The 22,640-nt window shown below is 36.8% G+C and overlaps 1 protein-coding gene across 1 annotated transcript in view; it reads left to right on the forward strand.

The window, feature by feature from the left end:
• Window positions 1–21,739, forward strand: part of LOC126278992 (protein sly1 homolog) — a 170,881-nt gene extending 149,142 nt beyond the window's left edge. The window contains exons 13-15 of the mRNA XM_049979306.1: window positions 15,980–16,189; window positions 21,137–21,217; window positions 21,305–21,739. Coding sequence (XP_049835263.1) covers window positions 15,980–16,189; window positions 21,137–21,217; window positions 21,305–21,334 — 321 coding nt within the window. The 3' untranslated portion in view covers window positions 21,335–21,739. The remainder of the gene's footprint in view (window positions 1–15,979; window positions 16,190–21,136; window positions 21,218–21,304) is intronic.
• Window positions 21,740–22,640: the final 901 nt, after the last annotated feature.

Below are 22,640 nucleotides of genomic sequence, written 5' to 3' on the forward strand. Positions count from 1 at the left end.
ATATATTTGATGGTGTAGTTAAAACTGCTGAAGAAAAAGTGCCCATCTTGTGATTCTTCTATGGTATAATTTACATTCTTGTAAGTAGGATAGTGCTTTATGATCTGAAAAGACTATCACCTCGGGACCCAATAAATAATTTTTAAATTTGGAGAAAGCCCAATGAACGGCTAATAGTTCCTTTTCTGTAATAGTGTTGCCTCTCGTGTTTCTGCAATGTCCTGCTGGCAAAAGCAATAGAGCTATGTTCTTCCACCCCATTCTGACTTCTCACTTGGAAAAGGGGTGCCCCTAAACCATAGTTACTACTGTCAGTCATAATACAGAAAGGCAACCCAAAATCTGGCCTACATAAGATTTTACTATTTACCAACTGGTGTTTAATCTCTTCAAAAGCAATCTGACAGTCTTTATTCCAATCCCATATAGTATTCTTTTTAAGCAAATTCCCTAAACAAGGTGCATTAAGAGCCTGAGTAGCACAATACTTCCTATAGAATCCGAGAAATGACTTTAGCTGTTTCTTATTCCTAGGTGGTGGAAACTTTGCAATTGCTTCAGTTTTCTCATCATTTGGCGTAATTCCATTGTCAGATATAATGTGCCCCAAAAATTTTAATTGTTTCAGTGCAAATTTACATTTCGATAACTTCAGTGACATTTCTCCTTTTCTAAACTCCTCACAAATTTCCTTAAGTAACCCTATGTGTTCTTCCCAACTTTTACTGGATACCAAAATATAATCTACATATATAGTTAATTTATGTAACAATTCCTTTCCCAACACATAATCTAAAGCTCTGATAAACTCTGCAACAGATACATTCAGCCCAAATGGTACTACACTAAAGGTATAACATTTTCCATTGTATAAGAATGTGGTGTATTTCTGAGATTCCCTTGCTAATGGTATTTGATGAAATCCAGAGGTCAGATCAAGGCTAGACATAAACTTTACATGTTCAAACTTGTGTAGTAATTCATCAATGTTTTCAGGATGATCAGTTTCCCTACATAATAATTTATTGAGGAACCTAGAATCTAGGACAAGTCTTACACTATTATCCTTCTTGACAATGGCTATGATAGGATTATTATATTCGCTATTACACCTCTGAATAACCCCCCAAGTCTGCATCTTTTCCAACTCCCTCTCTACAGCTTTCCTCCTGCTTAATGGAATCCCATAAGGTTTAATGAAAAATGGATCATGTGGTTTGAGTACAAGTTTACATTCATACCCTTTTACTCTGCCTGGTCTGCCACTAAATACATCAGAATATTCCCATAAAAGTTCCATGAGATCAGATTGTTGTTCTCTAGTTAAACTCTCTGCTTCAGCAATTCTATTTTCTACTATGCTTTGATAATCTCTGTCATCAATAGAAGTCTGTTTTTCAAAAGGATCAGTGCATCTCCCATCATCTAAATAATCCACCCCCCTGATCTGATTATGACTATTACTATTCTTCTCAATGAAGCTCTCTGTATACAACTTATTTTTATCTGTTGGTTCCCTAAATTTGACAGTTTTGTTTTTCCAATTAAATCCCATATCCACTTTTACTATCCAATCCATACCTAGCATTATGTCCTCACTCAGGTCCGGAATGACAAGACAACCCTGATCAAAGACCACATCTCCAACTTTGAAAGACAAAAGAATTTGACATTTTACTGTTTTACTGAATCTTCCTGTCGCTCCCCTAATTTTAACCCCAACTACTGGTAATTCTGCAGATTCATGGTTTTTATTTATCCTATCCCTCAATTTTTCACTGATTCCTGATATCGGGCTTCCAGTATCAATCAAACAATAACCTGTCCAATCATTAATACAAATTTGCATGTATGGGCTTCCTACAATTTCACTCTCCTGCTCACCAACATCTTCATGCATCAAGTCATCATCTACGCTTTTAAAATTCAGATCTTCATTTTGTTTGACATAAGCTAAACTATTCTCAGTCTGCACATTGTGCAGAAGTCAACTAGGATTCTCAACACAAACATAATTAGACACATTATTATTATCAGTAATCATAGGCAAGTCTTTACATTTTATACGTGTTTTTGCTTTTTCCCACCAAATAGGATATACCTTCTTGCAGATGGATAACAATTGTACCCAAAACATATTATGTTTATTAGCCTCATTAAGGCTGTCCCACAATCTACAAATGAACTCGTGTCCCTGGTTTCCTAAGTTAATAATTACCTTCTCTTCATTCACAATATTAATGTCATCCCTGTCTATCCCCTCGATTCCTGGTGATGTATTAAACCACGTGACTGCAACCTGATCCTCTTGCACTGAATGATTATTTTCTCTAACACTATTACCCTCCTCCTTCATAACTACATCTGCATCATTCTTAATCACAACAAATACTCTTATCCCACTTCTATATTCCATATCATCACTATCATCAACTGCCTTTTCCTCAGCATCATTTAACATCTCACCATTTGACTCAACTTCCCTAACCTTAGCTACTTCAGCATGACTTCTCACATCAACATCACACTCTACTTCTTCTAATTCTACAACCTTATTATTCAGTACTTGATTGACATTCTCACCCACAGAAGTTTTTACATCACTCAGATCTCGATTTAGTGCAATTTCATCAGAATACAATAATGCATTTATTCCGAAGGTATCATAACTATTATTATCATAGGAACAACCACCTACATCCCCCCTCAAATCACTTTCTTCCTGCCTAAACAAATTATTCATTATCTCCCCACTAACCTCTGAATCTTCATTACTAATGTGTCGAGAATTATCTGTGCTCATAGCCTTCTCACTGACTTGCTGCCAAAACTGTTTATCAAATGGTCTCTTATCAATTTCCAGTGCTCTTGTCATGTTATTACTATGTCTTTTTCTGTAATCATTTTGCCCATACCTATTCTGATTCCACATAGCCTGATTTCTAGCATTATATCTGTTCGTCCCAAACTGACAGGCCCTCATTGGGACGGGTCTTAGTTTAACCGGCCTTGCCCATTCCCATCTTGTCTTCTATCTGGATTTTCCCATTGCCTATTTCCGTTCCCACCATAATAATTACCTCCCTTATTCTCATGTTGACGCCAGTTGCTATTCTCTCCTCTATTGAAATCTCCCTGAAAATTACCTTGACGATCCTGCTGATTATTCCCATTATGATTATTGCCATTATTAGAATTTTGGTTCCACCCTCCATGATTTTGTTCATAATGATGCCCATTAAATCTTTTGCTTCTTTCTAATGCACGATCCAATTTCTCCACGTAATTCAAAAATTGTTCAACTGAATCATCTGGCCCATATACCAAGTCCCACTGAACTCTATTTGGTAACCTCCTTTTTAGAGCGTATATTTGCGTTAGTTCATCAAAAGGTCTGTCTAAATGCGCCAACTTTCTTAGCTGTTTCTCGCAAAATTCCCTCATTGTACCTTCACATTCTTTATAATTAGGCCCATTAAGAAAATCGCTTTTGATTTTGGCCTGAACAGACGCTGAGAAAAATTTGTTCAGAAAACTTGTTTCAAATTGACTATAGGTTAAATCAGAACTGGCGGTTAGATTAGCCCACAACAATGCTTCTCCATCTAAGAATTTTTTAACAAATTTGATCTTTACAGTGTCACTCATTTCGAACGAAAAATTGTCACGACAGTTCATAATGAAATCAACTGGGTGTAATTTTCCGTCTCCCGGGAAATTACGCACGTTTGTACTTGGCCAAAATCCGTTAAATGAAGTCGCTACCGATTTCATAGCTAAATTATCCCGAATTTCATTTAATTGTTTCTGTAGTCGAACTACCTCATGCTCATTGTATTTAATTACATTGTTACAAGAATCTACATTATGTTCAATAATTTTCACTTTTTCTGTTACCTTTTTTTCGAACAATGACAATTTGTCATCGACATTTTTCGTATGTAAGTCAATTCTAGTAAACATTTCCCTATCTTTAATTTTTCTCTCACTCGAAAATGATTCAAAATACTTCGCGGTTTCTTCCACTTCCCGTTTGATTGTTAATTCGACTTTATTGAGTTTATCTTCCACATTGTCTACCCTATCTTCAATTTCGTCTGTTCACTCCTCCAAACTGGTTTTCGTCTCTTTCATTTCCGATCTGATAGTTGAACATTCATTAAAGAATTCCTTAGCCAATTGGCTATTTTCTTTTAAAAGCTTCTCTTCTAAATCAGACACTTTCTTTTCCATACTTTTCGCGTTTTCTGTAATTACATTATTCAAGAAACTAAATTGTTCAGAACATTGCTTATTCAAACAACTAAACCGTTTGTTCAAAGTATCGAATTGTTCAGCATTCTATGTTAACAGTAATTGCAACATAGCAGACATATCTAATTCTTCAACCTTTCCTTCCGATTTTTTACCTGTCATTTCTGTACTAGCACTTGCTTGAACACTTTCGATAGATTTTTTATCCCTCTGCTGATTTTGTTCCAACTCGTCTGTCACGGTCATTTTTAATCAAATTAAAAAACTCTTGCTCCAACAAAACGCCCAAAATGTCAACAATACAAATAACTTAATAGGTGTACTTATCTCATTTTTCTGCGTGGTCCCATGTCCGTTATTATTTACTTTTCTTATTCTTGTTGGGTTGTTACTTCCATTTGTCAGTAGATTATATTTCCTTTCATTTAGATCGTTCTCCTCTTCTTTCTAATACATTATTAGTCCATACCTGTTAACATAAAACGAGTATCAGTTCAATAATGCAATGGATCCCGGACAAGAGCCCCCAATTGTAATGTACCCTCTTTCGTCCGGGTCTTTGTGTGCTAATGAAAACTGGTACTCGCTTTTTGTTTTACTATTGATTCTTCATTTTTATTAATTTAACTTTTTCACAATAATTTCCATCTTCATATCACTTACTATTTATAGATACTCTCTATATAAGACAACAGACTTCCTTCCATACTCCCATCAACAGTCCACCTCACAAAACCGCGCTCTCCCCACCACAGTCCAACTAACTCACTCCCACAGTCACCTTAACAATGTCCGACTCTTGACCTTTCACACACGAATGTCTTTGGCTCACACTGGTGCCGACATACTCTCCAGCTAAATAAACAAATAAAGTTCACATTATAGAATAATATAATAAAAAAGATTTGGGCAAAATTAAATACTACATACAATAACATTAAATAAAAAAAATCATAAAAATGAAATTGGAACACTGACCCTGCAAGGGCAGATGCGACTATAAGGGTGGTATCGCACTCTTCAGAAGTCCGTTACATTACACTTAGCATCACCACTTAATTCAAATAAGGTCAAGAACAAAATTTCATTTTACTGAGTTCCTTTCTCGCAGATTTTCAAAAACAGTTTCAGAGTGTGACCATTTACCTATTCTGTAGCTCTCAAATTATTATCAAATATCATATAACAATTTTGGGTAAGCAAAAGGATGGCACACACAACAGTGATTTTATTATATTAGCATGACGGTAGAACTTGTATTTTGTGAGAGTGTCTGTAAACCAATATTTATAAAACTGTCTTTAATACATGAAATATCATTGATTGTTAATGGCCTGTGACAAAAAGAAAATATCTTAGTCTACATAGAGTTATTTGAAGTGTTCATAAAGAAAATGTAGCAAAATACTTCAGTTCACAGGACAAAATCAATGCTGTTAGTTCAGAACTTAATCCTTTTTCTCACAACACCAATGAAATGTCTTTGTAACAACATCTTATAATGTCTTACTTCTACATTTATGTTTGTTACAGAACATTCGAACCTTGGCATATAAAAAAGTGATATAGCAAAAATTATTTCTTGCTCTGGTTTGCAAGAACTCTTTTTAATACACAACATCCAGACGCTAGAACGGTAATACTGTTGGGTAGGATCATCCACAGAAGTTGTGGTAATATAAATAGAGTAGACCCCAGATAGAAAAGAGTAAAAAAAAATATTGAAGAGCACACTGGAAACAGAACCCAAATAGGAAAGAGTTATTATAAAGTTCACCAGAAATTAAGAATGGATATGCCCAGCTAGGGAAGGCACCTCTCAAGACCTGGTGTGTCTACCAAAGTCAGCAGACCACCTTCCTGTTCCATGTCCAAAATTATCAGTTTTATTACCCATTAAGTCCTTTAGTCTCTGATTGCTACAAACATTTCGCATTCATTAATTTTCATGTCACCTAATAGATTATGCAGTAACATATGAAAAATTACTTTTCAAGCCTTTTGAATTGTCACAGAATGAGATAACTAGCCCATTCTTACATGTTTTCTTGAAAACTGAATTATTTTATTACTTATTTGGAAAATATTGGCCGTAAATTATGCCAGACGTATCAACACCACTCAAATCTGCTTTAAAGTGCTGTTTATTATCCACCTGTTACTGTTATATTTAAAATTCTTCTTCCACATTTACATAAAGTACACTGATTCAGTGTGGCAATATGAAAGTTCAAAACATATACAAAATAATATTAAATATAAAAAAATGTATCATAGTAAACACAATTAAGTTGTATACTGAACAAGAAATGGCAGTTACTTTATGAGAAGCAGTGTGCTGCCTTCCGCACATTTTCCCATAGCTAGTACACAAGAAATATCAAAGTTTCATTGGGTGACCAATAATTGTAGACAGCAAAAGAAGATATTGTAATGGTCATTTGACAGCTTCCAGAGTCTTTTTTGCACAAATATTGTGATCAAAATTAACATGGAAATGACACAAGTACTAATTCATTATATGCCACAAAGAAAGTTATTTAAAGAACTGAATAAATGCTCAGGAATTGATTCATACAAACCATGTGGTTTGTGGTCCAGATATACAATTACAACAAATAGGTTCTGAATTTAGTAAATGCCCAGTAAACAGTTCATAATTCCTTCTCTGTAACAGGGTAAGATTTCTCATGTTGTAACAGCATTCTACTTGCAAAATAATTTGTCTCAGGTGTGATTTCCCCATTAATTTATTTTTCCAGAAATAGTTCTGCTCCCAAACCATAATCACTACTATCAATGTGTAAACAAAATGGCAGGCTAAAATCAGGTGCTTTGATAATCAACTTCTACCCTCCCCAATCAAAACCTGCCTTCACACTAACTATCCACGTCATGCTAAGGATAAGATCTTCACAGACGTCTTGAATTATTAAACATTCATGCATAAAAGTCACTCCCTCAATTGTAAAAGTTATTAAAGCCCGACTTTTAACCACGTCACTATGTTTCCCAATTGCACTTTTAATCCGTACTCCAATTACAGGTAATCTTCCATAGTCCTCATTAGGTTTTAATTTTGCACTTAAGGATTCAGAAACTTCTGAACTTGGCTCCTTGTGTTTACAAGAAACATACCTGCACATGATCGTATTGTGACCTTAATGAACGGACAACAAACTTCAGTTCATTTATCATACTTGACATCCTCATATGACAGGTCATCTATCTCTTCAAAACTAAAGCCTCTAAAATCATTATTGTTCCTACCATTTTCATTGCCTCGACACACTTTCATTAAATTAATAATATTATGAAAAGGAAAGTTGCTACTCACCATATAGTGGAGACGCTGAGTCGCAGATAGGCACAAAAAAGACTATCACAAATAAAGCTTTCGGCTTCATCAAAAATAGACCACACACAAGTGCGCGGCACACACACACACACACACACACACACACACACACACACACACACACACACACACGACTGCAGAGAGAATGTGTGTGTGTGAGTGTGTGTGTGTGTGTGTGTGTGTGTGTGTGTGTGTGTGTGTGTGTGTGAAATCTACTTTTGATGAAGGCCTCACTGGCCCTAAGCTTTATTTGTGACAGTCTTTTTGTTGTGCCTATCTGCAACTCAGCATCTTTACAATTAATGAGTAGCAACTTTCCTTTTCATAATATTGTTACATTCCATCCTGGATTTTCCATTGTTTGGTTGCATTAAATTAACATGAACATCATTATTACTGTCACTGAGAGTTTCATCAATCCACATGCACTTACCTGCTTCACTTAGATCAGCACTATGGTACTTGTTTTAAAGTTGTTTTACAATAACATGTTTAATTTTATGCCAGCAGTCTGGATACATAGTTAAACACAGATTTTTTTATCATGATTCTAAAGCTTTCATCTTTCTCAGTAGCAACACTATTTAGCTAAATATTAATGTAAAATGGATTCATTCTCAGTCATAACATTAAGCAGCTTACTGTTTGTGTCATCACTGGTAACTGAATGAGTTCGATCACCTATACTTGCCTCCTTACTAGTAATTAAATCAAGAATTTGGTTTCCTGTGATATTTCCATTAATGTTCATTAATCCTTTAACTGTGTCCTTGGATATCTCTCCAGCATTACAACCACTACTAAACATTTCCTTATTAGAACCTAATGCCTCCAATTCTTGTTTAAAGCAAACAAAATCCCTTTCTTCCTCATACTATTCTCATGATCAATATCGTCGCACGAATTACTAACATCATCACCATCTCCTGTTTCATTACTGTTTTAAGTTCCCAATTTCACTAAAGTGGCTGTTCATTAATACGGTTTCCACTTTTTTTTCTTACCTGGTTCTTCCATTAGTTTCTGAATTCCAAAATCATCACAAAAATCAATCACTTCAGTGTTTGAAATATGACAAACCTCTCTCCACTTATAGAATTCCAATAAATTCACCTTTTGTATATGCTCTTTTGCAATTCTATGAGCTTGCTTACCTTATTTGTATATTTTGCCTTACCTGGTGAATATACTTCTTTCTCAAAAGGTATTATTTTAACAGGATAGTACACATCTTTAAGATAACTACTGATTGCTACACTAGAGTATTTGTGTAATTTATGGTCCATTTGGAATTTATTTTGTGAGCCCATAACTTGTGGACCGACAATGGGGCTCAAGCTAGTTTTTTGTTTCCTGAGTTAATACACCATCCTGCTTCCTGGTGTTTCTATTATCATCTCTGTTCCAACTGTTACCATGCTGCTCTCCAAAATGAAAGTTGTTGTCATTTACTCTATTATGTTCCTTCTGATGATAATTGTTACCATTGTGATTACTATGTTCTCTCTTGTTGTGATTATTACTGTGCCAATTCTGATTAGTACCTTTTTTGTGTCTATTGTAGTGGCATTTTCCTTTTTTAAAATATTCTGTCTAATTTATCTACATATTTCAAAAACTGGTCTACTGTGTAATCTGGTCCATATACTAGGTCCCACTGTACCTCAGCCTGTAACCTTTTTAAAGTATCTTTCTGGGTGAGTTCATCAAAAGGTTTGCTCAAATGGACTGATTTTTTTAGCTGATTTTTGAAAAACTGTTTCATATTAACATGCCCTTCCCTGTAATTTGATCCATTGATAAATTCACTTTTTATTCTAGCTTGTTCAGTCTCTGACAAAATTTATCTAAAAATCCTTTCTCAAAATTGACATAGTTGCGTCATCATTAGTTTATTGATTTGGCCAGCTTAATGCTCCACCTTCTAGAAACTTCTTAACAAACTTGGTTTTCATAGTATCGGTCATATTAGACACAAAATTATCTGTGCAACACTGCAAAAAATCTACAGGATGTAAATTACCTTCACCCAAAAAGTTTTTCACTGGAATGTTGCAAACATGGTACCACCATTGTTAACAAGATTTCTGTTAACTACGTCATTACACAATTGTTCAACTTTTTTTTACAAAACCGAAAACACTACTGTCTAGGGTGCTAGTTTTGTTGTTTCTTAATTTCACATTTTCTGTGAATTTTCTGTGTACCGTTTTTATCTGTTCAACAAAACTGCTTCCAACAAGTGCTAGTTTGGTGTCAAGATTAGTCTAGTTCTAAAGTCAAAATTCAACTATTTACATTTTTGTCAACAATTCTTATTTCCTCATCCACTTTTCCAAAAGCTCTTTTTGTTTACTTTAGTGATCTCATCTTTGACAATTTTAAATTGATTATCAAATTTAAGTTCAATGTCTTTTATTTTGAGCTCCACAGAGTCTACTCAAACGTCTAACCTCTCAATTTTTGATAGATATCATTTAATTGAGCTGTATTTTTACTGATAAAATCAGACAATGCTCCTCTTGTATGAACAGTTTCTGTGAAGTTATTCTTATCATCATTGGTCATTTCTGAGAACTGAATCTTGTTTTCTTGTTTGATTTTCAAATTCCTTATTTATTTTTGCAAACTTGTCATTGCTCATTTTTATTAACAATGACAGTATTGTGTTTATGTATTTGTTATCATCTCGTCTTGTTTTTCCTGTGATGCCGTGTCATCAATAAAGCTCTCCCATTCTTGTTTCACTACACTACTTAAGTCTCCCATGCCTCTGTTATTCTCTATTGATTTTGATTCCTCAATTACTGTCATAGTTAATAATTGTACAGTGAAACACATCACCAAATAATAAAGAAATAAAGAAAATATTTCCAGTATCCAGCCTCATTGTTGGATATTGACATTGTTAATTCTTCACAACACTTCCCCCCCCCCCCCCCCCCCATCCTTTTCTTCTTCTTTGTGAACTCTTTTTTTGCTGTTATTGCTACTGTTTTGTAGCTGTGGTTCATCTGTGGCTGATCTGTCACGTTAAATTTTCACGATATCTTTTAATCTGCAAGAAGAAAAATAGTCCAGTTGTTTTTAATTCTTCACGTCACTTTCTATTTTTTTTTATCCTTTTCTTCTTTATTGCGGACTCCTTTTTTGCTGGTATCGTTGCTGTTCTGTAGCTGTGATTCATCTGTGGCTGCTCGGTCACATTAAATTTTCACAATATCTTTTAATCTGCAAGAAGCAAAATATTCCAACACAGTAGTCGCATTTCACTTTCAGAAAATCGTGGACACCATCACCATATTCTGACTGTCCCCACCTACTTGTTGCTCAATGTTGAACATAAAGATGTTTGTAGGAAGTTAGCAATTTTAAACAGCTGGTCACATTTTCACAGCACTTGCCACACTGTGATAGTGACACGCTGCAGCGAGTAACGAGGACGGTTGACTGTAATAATCAGTTCTGTTAATAATAAAAATACTCATAATTTTTGTTGCTCTTCTTTGTTATGTATTGATGGCTTGTTGTTCTCTTCGTTTCTGTCATTCATCATTATTTAATCGTCTAGAGGAGGACTATGTTGCTGTATCATTAAAAAATATTAATTCTTGTGGACTTACTGCAGAATTACACATATATTTTCAGTCATTTCACTTCACAATGCAAAGCAATGAAATACACACAACTCATTCTCTATCCTCGCACTTCAGACTCGTACAACCAACTGCACAAAAGAACAAAGGTTTACCTCTAACAACATGTTACCAAGAAATTACTATCATATATTGATCTATTTATGCAAAATTATCTTTGGAACATAAATTTCATAAATAAAATACAAATAATTGTTTATTATCCTTATTGGAAAGTATTCATTATTGCAATTACATTAAGTATTTATAAAGATTGTCATTCAAACATTTTTGCTTAGCTATGTAGTAGAGTATTTATGGCATTTATGTCGTTGGTGAGGTACCGTTCACATCATATGATCCAAGATTGGTTAGTACATTTCTCACCATAACCAGTTTTATTACAATGTTCGTTTTTTGCTTTTTTTCTGGGTGAGCACAAAGGATGATCTTTCAGAAATGGGCGTCTCAAACATTTAATTTGTAGTCTTAGCATGCTGGAAAACAGCTTGAATACCTTATACCCAGCTACCAATTTAAATTCTTTGATGAATATTTACTTGCTGTTGCACATCTGTGAGTTTTCAAGAACTGGTGAAATTCATTATCACAAATTACTGTATTAACATTGTATTTTACATTTAATTTCCTTCATTTAGACAGATTTTGTACAAATTATTGGAGAGGATTCCGAGTTTTAATCCTATATGCCAATTATATGAGTTTTTCCTCATATTTTGGAGAATTTTAACATTTTCCTCAACTCTTCATATTCCTCAGTTTAGCATTTTTTAAATCTGCACCACATGAAAACATGAAATAGCGGTTTCTTTGTAAATCAAGCTTATTTAAATGTTGTTGTTTGAACTAGATACCTTGGGGTTACAGTTATTAATGTTAATGAAAGATTTCATTTTATTGGCAAAATGCTTAGAAGGTATTATAAGTGTACTAAAGAGACTGCTACGCTACATTTGGAGTATGGCACCTGTACCAGGTAGGATTGACAGAGGACATTGAAAAAATTTATTGAAGGGCAACACATTTTGTGTTATCACTAAATAAGGGAATGGGTGTATAGGTATAATAAGTGAGTCACGGTAACAAGATCTGCTCATGAAATTCCAATCACCAACTTTCTCCTCTGGTTTGGGGCAAAAAGAAAAAACCTAGAATGTAAAACTGGAGGATGAAAGTAAGTTGAAGTTTCATATGATGTATCATTGCCAACTAACATAGCTCATTGAAACTTGGATCACATATAGGAAGAACTGCTACACTGTGGTACAGATTGTAACTGAAAGATATACCCAAAGAGACAAACAGAAATGACATGTTTATTCAAAGACAATAATTACACTGAAGTGCCTGTGATTCATACTGGTCCCCTACACAATGCAAATGGTACACATGCCTCTTAATAGTGTGTGTGATCACCAAGAACAGTAATGTATTATCTGTGTTGTGCTCCCATGGTGGCCAAAAAGTTGGTTAGGAATTCTTAAGGTAGGATGTGCGATTACTCTGCCAGTGCAATTAACTGTTGCTGGAGAGTCATTAGTTCATGTTGATGTGCTGCAGTACATCTCCCTAACATATTCCACTCAGGCTGAATGGAATTTTAGTCAGAGAAATGGGCAGGCCACTCCATTCATAGAATATACTCTTATTCCAAGAACTTCTCTACCTGCACAGTTCAATGCAATCACACACTCTCATGTATAAAAATGAAGTCAAGGCTAAATGCATCCCTGAAAAGGCGCACTTGGGGAAGGAGTAAGTTGTCACAATAATGCTGACTGCTGAGTGTACTTTCTTCAAAGATTTGCATGTCAGTATGCCCTTGCCACATTATGCCCCTCCAACGCGTAACATGTGGACCTCCAGATTGATCATGTTCAATGACGTTCTTGGGTGCATTACATGTTCCCACCTCTCACAGTATTGGGATGCTTGGTCAGACATGATTGTCTTGATGGTCCAGGTGTTACGGTGTCAAATAGTACATGATAGTACTAAGTATAAGCACATACTGGAGGTAACAGATCACACGTGAAAAAATAAACTGTACATCATCTACCAGGTGGCACTCGTGACACAAGAAAGGCACATTCTAGTTTTACCAGAAGTATAACAGGCTCAAACATAGGTAAAATACAAATTACATTAAAAACGTACTTTTACTTTTTTTATTTCCATACTTGGATAAAGAATAAATCACAGAGCATATGGATTAATTCGTATACATGTGTATAGATCTTCTAAAGCTTTTACAAACATCAATTTACATATGGGTAAGACAATATAAGGACATAAAACATTTTTAATACAAAATGAAATTAACTAAGATATCGTAAAATAAAGAAAATAAGGAAAGGACAAACAGGAGATAAAATATATTTTGAAAATGAAACGTATATTACATATACAATGTCAAAATTAATAATAGAGGGAAACATTCCACGTGGGAAAAATATATCTAAAAAACAAAGATGAAGTAACTTATCAAATGAAAGCATTGGTATGTTGATAGACGCACACATAAAATTCAAGCTTTTGCAACACACAGTTGCTTCATCAGGAAAGAGGGAAGGAGAGGGAAAGATGAAAGGATGTGGGTTTTAATGGAGAGGGTAAGGAGTGATTCCAGTCCCGGGAGTGGAGAGACTTACCTTAGGGGGAGAAAAGGACAGGTATACACCCTCGCACGCGCGTGCGTGCGTGCGTGCGCGCGCGCGCGCGCGCGCACACACACACACACACACACACACACACACACACACACACACACACACACACACACGTATATGACACATATAAAGGCAAAGAGTTTGGGCAGAGATGTCTGTCGAGGCAGAAGTACGGAGGCAAAGATGTTGTTAAATGGCAGGTGAGGTATGAGCGGCGGCAACTTGAAAGTAGCGGAGGTTGAGGCCTGGTGGGTAACGGGAAGAGAGGATATATTGAAGGGCAAGTTTCCATCTCCGGAGTTCTGATAGGTTGGTGTTGGTGGGAAGTATCCAGATAACCCGGATGGTAACACTGTGGCAAGATGTGCTGGCCGTGCATCAAGGCATGTTTAGCCACAGGGTGATCCTCATTACCAACAAACACTGTCTGCCTGTGTCCATTCATGCGAATGGACAGTTTGTTGCTGGTCATTCCCACATAGAAAGCTTCACAGTGTAGGCAGGTCAGTTGGTAAATCACATGGGTGCTTTCACACGTGGCTCTGCCTTTGATCGTGTACACCTTCCGGGTTACAGGACTGGAGTAGGTGGTGGTGGGAGGGTACATAGGACAGGTTTTACACCGGGGGCAGTTACAAGGGTAGGAGCCAGAGTGTAGGGAAGGTGGTTTGGGGATTTCATAGGGATGAATGAAGGTTAGGTGGATGGCGGAGAGACACTCTTGGTGGAGTGGGGAGGATTTCATGAAGGATGGATCTCATTTCAGGGCAGTCGTATCCCTGCTGGAGAGCCACATTCAGAGTCTGATCCAGTCCCGGAAAGTATCCTATAACAAGTGGGGCACTTTTGGGGTTCTTCTGTGGGAGGTTCTGGGTTTGAGGGGATGAGGAAGTGGCTGGTTATTTGCTTCAGTACCAGGTCGGGAGGATAGTTGCGGGATGCGAAAACTGTTTTCAAGTTGTGGGTGTAATGGCTCAGGGATTCTGGACTGGAGCATATTCATTTGCCACGAAGGCCTAGGCTGTAGGGAAGGGACCACTTGATATGGAATGGGTGACAGCTGTCATAATGAGGGTACTGTTGCTTGTTGGTGGGTTTGATGTGGATGGATGTGTGAAGCTGGCCATTGGACAGATGGAGGTCAGCATCAAGGAAAGTGGCATGGGATTTGGAGTAGGACCAGGTGAATCTGATGGAACCAAAGGAGTTTAGGTTGGAGAGGAAATTCTGGAGTTGTTCTTCACTGTGAGTCCAGATCATGAAGATGTCATCAATAAATCTGTACCAAACTTTGGGTTGGCAGGCCTGGATAACCAAGAAGGTTTCCTCTAAGCAACCCATAAATAGGTTGGCATACGAGGAGGCCATCCTGGCACTTATGGCTTTTCCATTTAATTGTTGGTATGTCTGGCCTTCAAAAGTGAAGAAGTTGGGAGTCAGGATGAAGCTGGCTAAGGTAAGGGCGGGGGGAAAAAGGGACAGGTATACACTCGCGCACACAGACACAAGCAGACATAGGTAAGTCTTTCCGCTCCCGGGATTGGAATGACTCCTTACCCTCTCCCTTAAAGCCCACATCCTTTCGTCTTTCCCTCTCCTTCCCTCTTTTCTGATGAAGCAACCGTGGGTTGTGAAAGCCTGAAATTTGTGTGTGTGTGTGTGTGTGTGTGTGTGTGTGTGTGTGTGTGTGTGTGTGTGTTTGTTTGTTTGTTATTGTCTCTATCAACGTACCAACACTTTCGTTTGGTAAGTTGCAGTATCTTTGTTTTTAGATATATTTTTCCCACATGGAATGTTTCCCTCTTCACAGAATAAAAGTAAGGAAATGGGAGACATGAAAGCACGCCACATTACTTAGGTTACACAGCAAGTTTAAGCAATGGTTAATTTCCTTCCTTCACCCTTACTGACATTGTCTGCTAAATATCTATTTCACTGTTAAAATTTGTTTTTTTCTCCTTTTTGTCCTATCCTTATTTTATTTTACTGTATTGTCTGATATAATTCCATTTTTTTTCTTTTCTTTTCTTTTTTTTTTCCAGAATTTACCAGTCACTAGGTTAGTTGATGAACTCATGGAGATGAAGACATCACAAGAAACAGAAGATTTCAGGTACTTTGATCCTAAACAGTTGAGACCACTAGACAGTTCACAGATACCGAGAAACAGGATGCCATTCCAAGAGGCAATTGTGTTTGTTGTTGGTGGTGGAAACTACATTGAATACCAAAATCTAGTTGATTATACAAAGGTTAGTGACGAAAGTCTTGAATCTGAGTTATCTTTTTCTTTTGTGAAATTAAATTATGAAAAGATTTTTTTCAGAGAATATTAGTAGTAGAGAAGCAGACAGAATATGTACTTGAAATTAGTCTATTTGAGTGAGATATCATTTTTGCAGTTACATATTATATAGTGTAAAATAGTTTTCACATACATTTTTGTTTGTATGTCATCTGGGGACCAATACTAAAATTCCATTCTCTTTTGCTATTCATCTTCCACAATGTGAGTATAGAAGTAGCGGAGCATTTGACTGTAACTGCCATATGCCATATATTATTCACTTAGTTGAATAGTATGACAGTCTTTCTGATGACAAGTTGGCCAGTTTCCTACTTTTCAGACTGTATACCTGTTCAAACATTCTGACTTGGCTGTAACTAAGACACTCTGAAGAAGTAAAGGCATCCTATAGTACATTCCTCAGTATTCAGATCACATACTTGTTGAAGACAGACGAGAAAGAAGCTCTAGTATAAGACAACCCCACGATTCCAAGAGACTTACTTCAAATAATCCTATGGATGGACAATTCTGACGGTGAAAGAGCTAAAGAAGACATGCTCATCCTCGACAAGGATAGCTGTTACAACTTGACCAGATCACTCCACACCAACTACAAGTAGCTGACATCACAATTTGTGTACCTGCAAAGATCACCAGGTGTTACAGCTTTCTGCCACCAAATAATTCCCTCAGTTCAGCTCTTATTTAATTAATCAAACAACTCCTCCACCCAATACTCCTTTTGGCAAATTTTAACACCCACGACATGCTGCGAAAGCTGTAAATACATTTCTCACAAGTCAGTGTATGTAATTAATTTTATCTATCTGTTAAACAAGGAGCAGGTAACAAATTGTAGCACATCTATTGACTTGTCCTCTGCCACTTACTTATTGCTTCGTTACTTTGCCTTATTGACATCTCTAGGGACCCCTTTCTCAACTGACTCCACTTGTCATGAAGATTAATACAGGGTGAGAGAGCTCTAAATTTCCTATGAAGTAATAGATTTAACTAATTTCATCGACCTGTTAAGCAAGGAACAGGCAACAAATTGTAGCGCAACCATTAGCTTGTCCTCTGCCACTGACTTACTGCTTTGTCACCTTCCATCGTTGTTAGTAACTGTCCATCTGGCTCCACTTGTCATGAACTTCCATACCAGGTATGAAGCAATTCATGTTCAGTTGGCATAACCATTTGGCCTGAAACCACCATGGAGGTACATAGAGAATTTGATCTGTAGAACACCAAGTCCAAAGAGTTCAGCTTAATTTTTTGTTTGTGTGTGTGGGGGGGAAGGGGGGGGTCTTGTGCTGGTGTGGATGTGTGTGTGTTTTCTACTTCAGAAGAAGACCTTTTTGCCAAAAAATTGAATGTATAGCTGTCATTTCTCTGTGCACGTCTGTGACTCAGCGACTCCTGTATATGGTGAGTAGCAATCTATCCTTTTAAAACAAGCTTGTTTCACAAGGATTTCCTCACAACTTCTGGACTCCTCGAGTTCTTTACAATTATTTGCCATACCTTTTTTAGAAACCACACTCTGGTTTTCTGGTGATGAGCACAGCAGAGGGCGTTATTTTAACATTTACAGGACAGGTGTTGTTATTATTGACGTCAGGGGATTTATCCTCTATATTTACTCTTACCAAGAATCCATTATTGTGCAATCACATATGAATTCCAAATATGAAATTTACTCAGCTTTCGTAGAACAGAAAAGCAGTAAAAGTAATATCATGATATCAGTCCCAACAAATAATAGGATGTAAAGTGAAGAAAAAAATGGAAACAAGAGGCCATAATAGCAAAGACATATATATTCCAACTAAATGGTCAGATGAAATACTTGCATAAAATACTAGGATGCAAGGAAATACAATGTCCATATCATTCAAAGGATTAAGTATGCCCAGTGAAAAATGCATCAGCTTATCAAATTTTGATGTATTCTGTATGTTACCTGAAGTCAAATAAGGATATTTCAGTTTGGCACTTGGAAGCCACAAGTCAAATGCTTGTATAAAAACTAACTAAGAATGAAAAGTCTTTCATGAACGTGGAATATAACAGCCAGTATCTTTAGCATCAGCAGCACTAATACAAATAAAATGGTGCCACTCCTTAATGTACACAATGTCCTGTAGCCTTCGCATCTATGTATATAAAGCAGCATGTATGTATGTATGTATGTACGTACGTACGTATGTACGTACGTACGTACGTACGTACTTTTAGGATCTCCTCCCAAACCACTGGATTGATTTCAACTAAATTTGGCAGACAAACAGCTAACTTCACAAGCATTGGCACTGTGATGTTTATAACCTCCTAGCTACAATAATAGCAGAGATTGGCTGAAACCAAGGTTTTTTTTTTTTTTTTTTTTTTTTTTTTTTTTTTTTTTTTTTTTTTTTTTTTTTTTCTCCAGCCCTTCCCATATATGCTGCCCTGAATGACAGTGGTTTTGTGGGGGAGTAGCATTAACGTGCTTTGCAGGGCAGCCTACACATTAGGGCTAAGAAACAGTTTTCCAGCCACTGATGGCAGGTATGTTGTGTTGGATCTGTATTGGCCTGCTTTATCGTTCTTTTTAGGTGGTCTTTACATAAAAATGGGTGTAGCTGAGGGAAGTTGAGATGGATAGAGGAGGGGATGGAAAGAGAGAATGGGCTGGAGGGAATGGGCAGATGGAGAGGGGAAGAGGAGAGGAGGGACAGATTGTGGAGGAGAAGGACAGAGAGTGTGAGGATGAAGTGGGCACATATATGGGGAGGAGGAGATGGACAGAGAGGAGGTGAAGTAGTAGATGAAGAGAGAGGGGAGGAGGGAGAGCTGGGCAGAGATAGGGGGGAGGAGATTACTAAATAGAGGGGGAGAGGGATAGAGATAGAAAGGGGGAGGAGGAGATGGTCAGAGAGAGTGGAATAGGAGGGGATGGACAATAGGGGAGATGGAGATGGACAGAGAGATGGGGGAAGGACGAGATAGACTGGGAAATGGTGCAGTATCAGACTTATAGGGAGAGGGGCAGGAAAAGATGTACAGAGGGAGGGCGGAAGAGAGATAACCAGAGAGAGGGCAGCAGAAGAGATGGAAAGAGAAATGGAGGCGAAGAAAGATATGGAAAGAGAAAGGGAGGTAGAGGAAATGGACAGAGAGAGGGGTGGGAGGAGATATGTGCAATATATGTGCCACATGTGCATGTGGGCAAAGCCAAAGGTAACAGGCTAGTTATTAGTATAAAGATTGTCAGACTTAATATGTCATTGAAAGAATCAGTTCAAGAAAAAGTTCATAAATTCACTTTTCTGGACTTAATCATATTTATATGATTCTGTTTCACTTGTCAAGCACCATAAGAATAAATATATTTGGCATTTATTTTCTTTATTTAGCTTTTTGTGCTTGCTACAGAGATTGGTGACTGGTATTGTCAGAGCACTTTGTTCCTTGGGTACCTGCAGAAATTTGTCCAAGAAGGGGCAAGATTTCAAAAGTGTTATATAAAAAAATAAATGATTAGTTGACTTTAAGAATGTGTCGTGCCCCCAGAAGTAAATTTGTGAAGAAGTAGACAAAGCTTACCGCACCATAAATGTTCTATAATTATCTGTCTTAAATTCTTTTGAAAGTAGATAACTGTTATAACTTAAAGGTAAGCATATTTCATTAGTATAGCCAAAGCACATCTTTTTTTATGAATATTGAAGAAGGAAATCTTTGAAAGCAAACATGAAATTAACTCGTAACATCCAAGGATTGAAGGAAAATGGTCCTTGTCTCCGTAATATGGCACATTATTGTGTAGCCATGACAACTGGACTACAAAACTCATAACTCTATGGCTGAGCTACACCCCATATAGTCTTAAGACCCATGTGTTTGAAGAAGATAAAAACACCTTTTTGGCCATGATATTTCACCATTTTTCCACTCTTCCAATGCAGTAATTGGTTCTTCTGAATTTGGGTCCCCAGATGAAGTGTAGGTGAATACATCTATAATATAATATGATTTTCATACCTTACTACAAATCACTTTACTGTGTAAAACTTAATGAAGTCCCAGGAAGCCTTGATGGATCAAATGCGAACCTTCTGTTGAGATTAAGATATGCAGCAGATAAAAGCTGTTCTTGGAATTGTGAAAGTGTGTTGCATGCATATTCTAACCATGTGCACACTGTGCTGGGTGTAGGAACTGTCCATTTTTGTAGCTCATGAATGGCTGTACAAGGAAGTGACAGAATAAGGATTAGGTACTCTATTTTGGCAGTTTTCTGTAAATATCCATATCCAACAAGATTACAAAACAATATTGAAACTGCAGCCATGATAAGAAAACAGTATAATTTCCTGCGAACAAAATGACAACCAGTGTAATGTTTAATAAAGCCCCAGTGTTTGTCCTTACATTCGGCAATCTACATCTGTGGTTGAGTAGAACTCTAGAGAACTATCTATAGAAATAAATGAGAATACTGTTATAAATATTGTATGTAGCCTGGATTTCAAGAGGGGACAAGTGTGCCCCCCCCCCTCCTCCCCTATTGTGGATAGCTATGTTTTGTCTCTTTTTTTTCCCAGCTGCATGTAACACAGTTCTTTTCGGAAAATGAAGGAAGTATCAGACTTATTTTATAAAGTTAACTCTTGAGAGCCTGTTGGAGAGTATACCTTACAGGGATGCCATTCACATGGTATATTTTGCATACATTGCTGCCTCACTTCATATTTATGATCTTTGCATCATTCAGTGTTCATGCCTCAGATATTTAAAATTTCATGCTGCTATAGTTATAGTGAGTTTTTACATATAGTTTCAAAATTATTTCTGTCTGCTTTATCTGTAATTGTGAGTCTAATGTAATGCAATTACCTACAAAAAAAGAGTGGTTTCGCAGGGCAAAGCAGGAGGACCAACAAGTAAACGAGTTACATATGGATCAACAACTCTCAGTAATGCCAAGCAGTTCCTAAAACAAGTGAGTTAATTGTGAAAGTAATAAATTTAATGTAAGATAGTCAGAAGCAAATTAAAAATAAAATGAATGAATTATTTCCTTTTTCAGCTTTCTTTGTTGGGGCAAGAGATTCACTGATTGCAGTTCATGCAGTTCTTCAGTGGAAAGTCAACCTGGAACTGGAAGTGCTAGTATTAGCATTAAAAAACCTTTGCGCAACAGAAATTTTTAATATGAAGAAGTGACTTTTGCATAGTGTCTTGTGAATTTCTGATGCACGGTTGAGGTTTTTTTTATGTTTATCATGGAGTTACACAACATCAGTTTTGGAGTAACAAATGAAATATTTCATTTCTGTACAGATGCAGCACAATCCTCAGAAGAAAAATCTGCAGACAATTTTTCATGCAATGTGTACAAAGAAATTTGATTGTAATATGTATTAAGAAACAGAAATTCTAGTTTTATTCTGTACAAAATTATAACTTTTGGAATGTATATTTGTCTTAAAGTATGAAAAATAAGTATAAGTTTCACATGAAACATATTGTGTGAAATGAGTAACTCATCTGACATATCCTGAAGCAAGTGTAATATCTATATTCACAGTTACAGGCAGCAGCCAGATGAACTTGTTGTAATGGTGGGGGGGGGGGGGGGGGGCGCTTGCATGCAGAGAAGTCCTTTAAGGGTCCTAACCCCATCTTTTCTTAGTACTAATGAACGGACCGTCAGACCTGTTGGTCTTGGATTTTGATGAGCCTTAGATATGTTGTAGAGGAACTGTCCTGAATATCTGGCTGGCAGCCTTTCATGCAACATCTCCTAGTATCCAAGAAAATTGATGTTGAAGTTTTAGATGAATCTTCTATATCCATAATATTTGTCGTGTTTCCACCAAGTAAGCATAGTGGCAAAACTTGATGGGTACCATGCAGTTAGTACAAGTTAAAACCCTGTCTGTGTGCTATCTTTATTTTCAGTTTCATCACAAAGAGTATCATTAAGTAGTATTGTTACGCAAAATTATTCAAAAATATTTATCTGATTCATTAATGAATTTACTACAGCAAAAATGACTATATTTGAGTAGTTTGCATTTGATGGCATTCTGTATGAATAAATTGACAAAAAAAGGTAAACAGGCACGGTTTGAACCTATTCTGATAGCATGGTAGCCATCAACCTAAGCCCTTGCACTATGCTTGCTTGCTCAATACATATTTAACGTGATGGACGGGAAAGAGACACAAAACTTACAACATTGATTTTCTCAGAAACTTTGGCTGGCCATCTCATGAATAGTCTCTAGCCTGGTACTCAGGACAGAACAGTCCGCACCACTCCTAAGACCCATCAACGATGACACCTTTCCGTACACCACAACATCATCAGCAAACAGCCGCACATTGCTATCCACCCTATCCAAAAGATCATTTATGTA

Source organism: Schistocerca gregaria, chromosome 6 (assembly GCF_023897955.1).
Source record: "Schistocerca gregaria isolate iqSchGreg1 chromosome 6, iqSchGreg1.2, whole genome shotgun sequence".
Taxonomy (NCBI): Eukaryota; Metazoa; Arthropoda; class Insecta; order Orthoptera; family Acrididae; genus Schistocerca; species Schistocerca gregaria.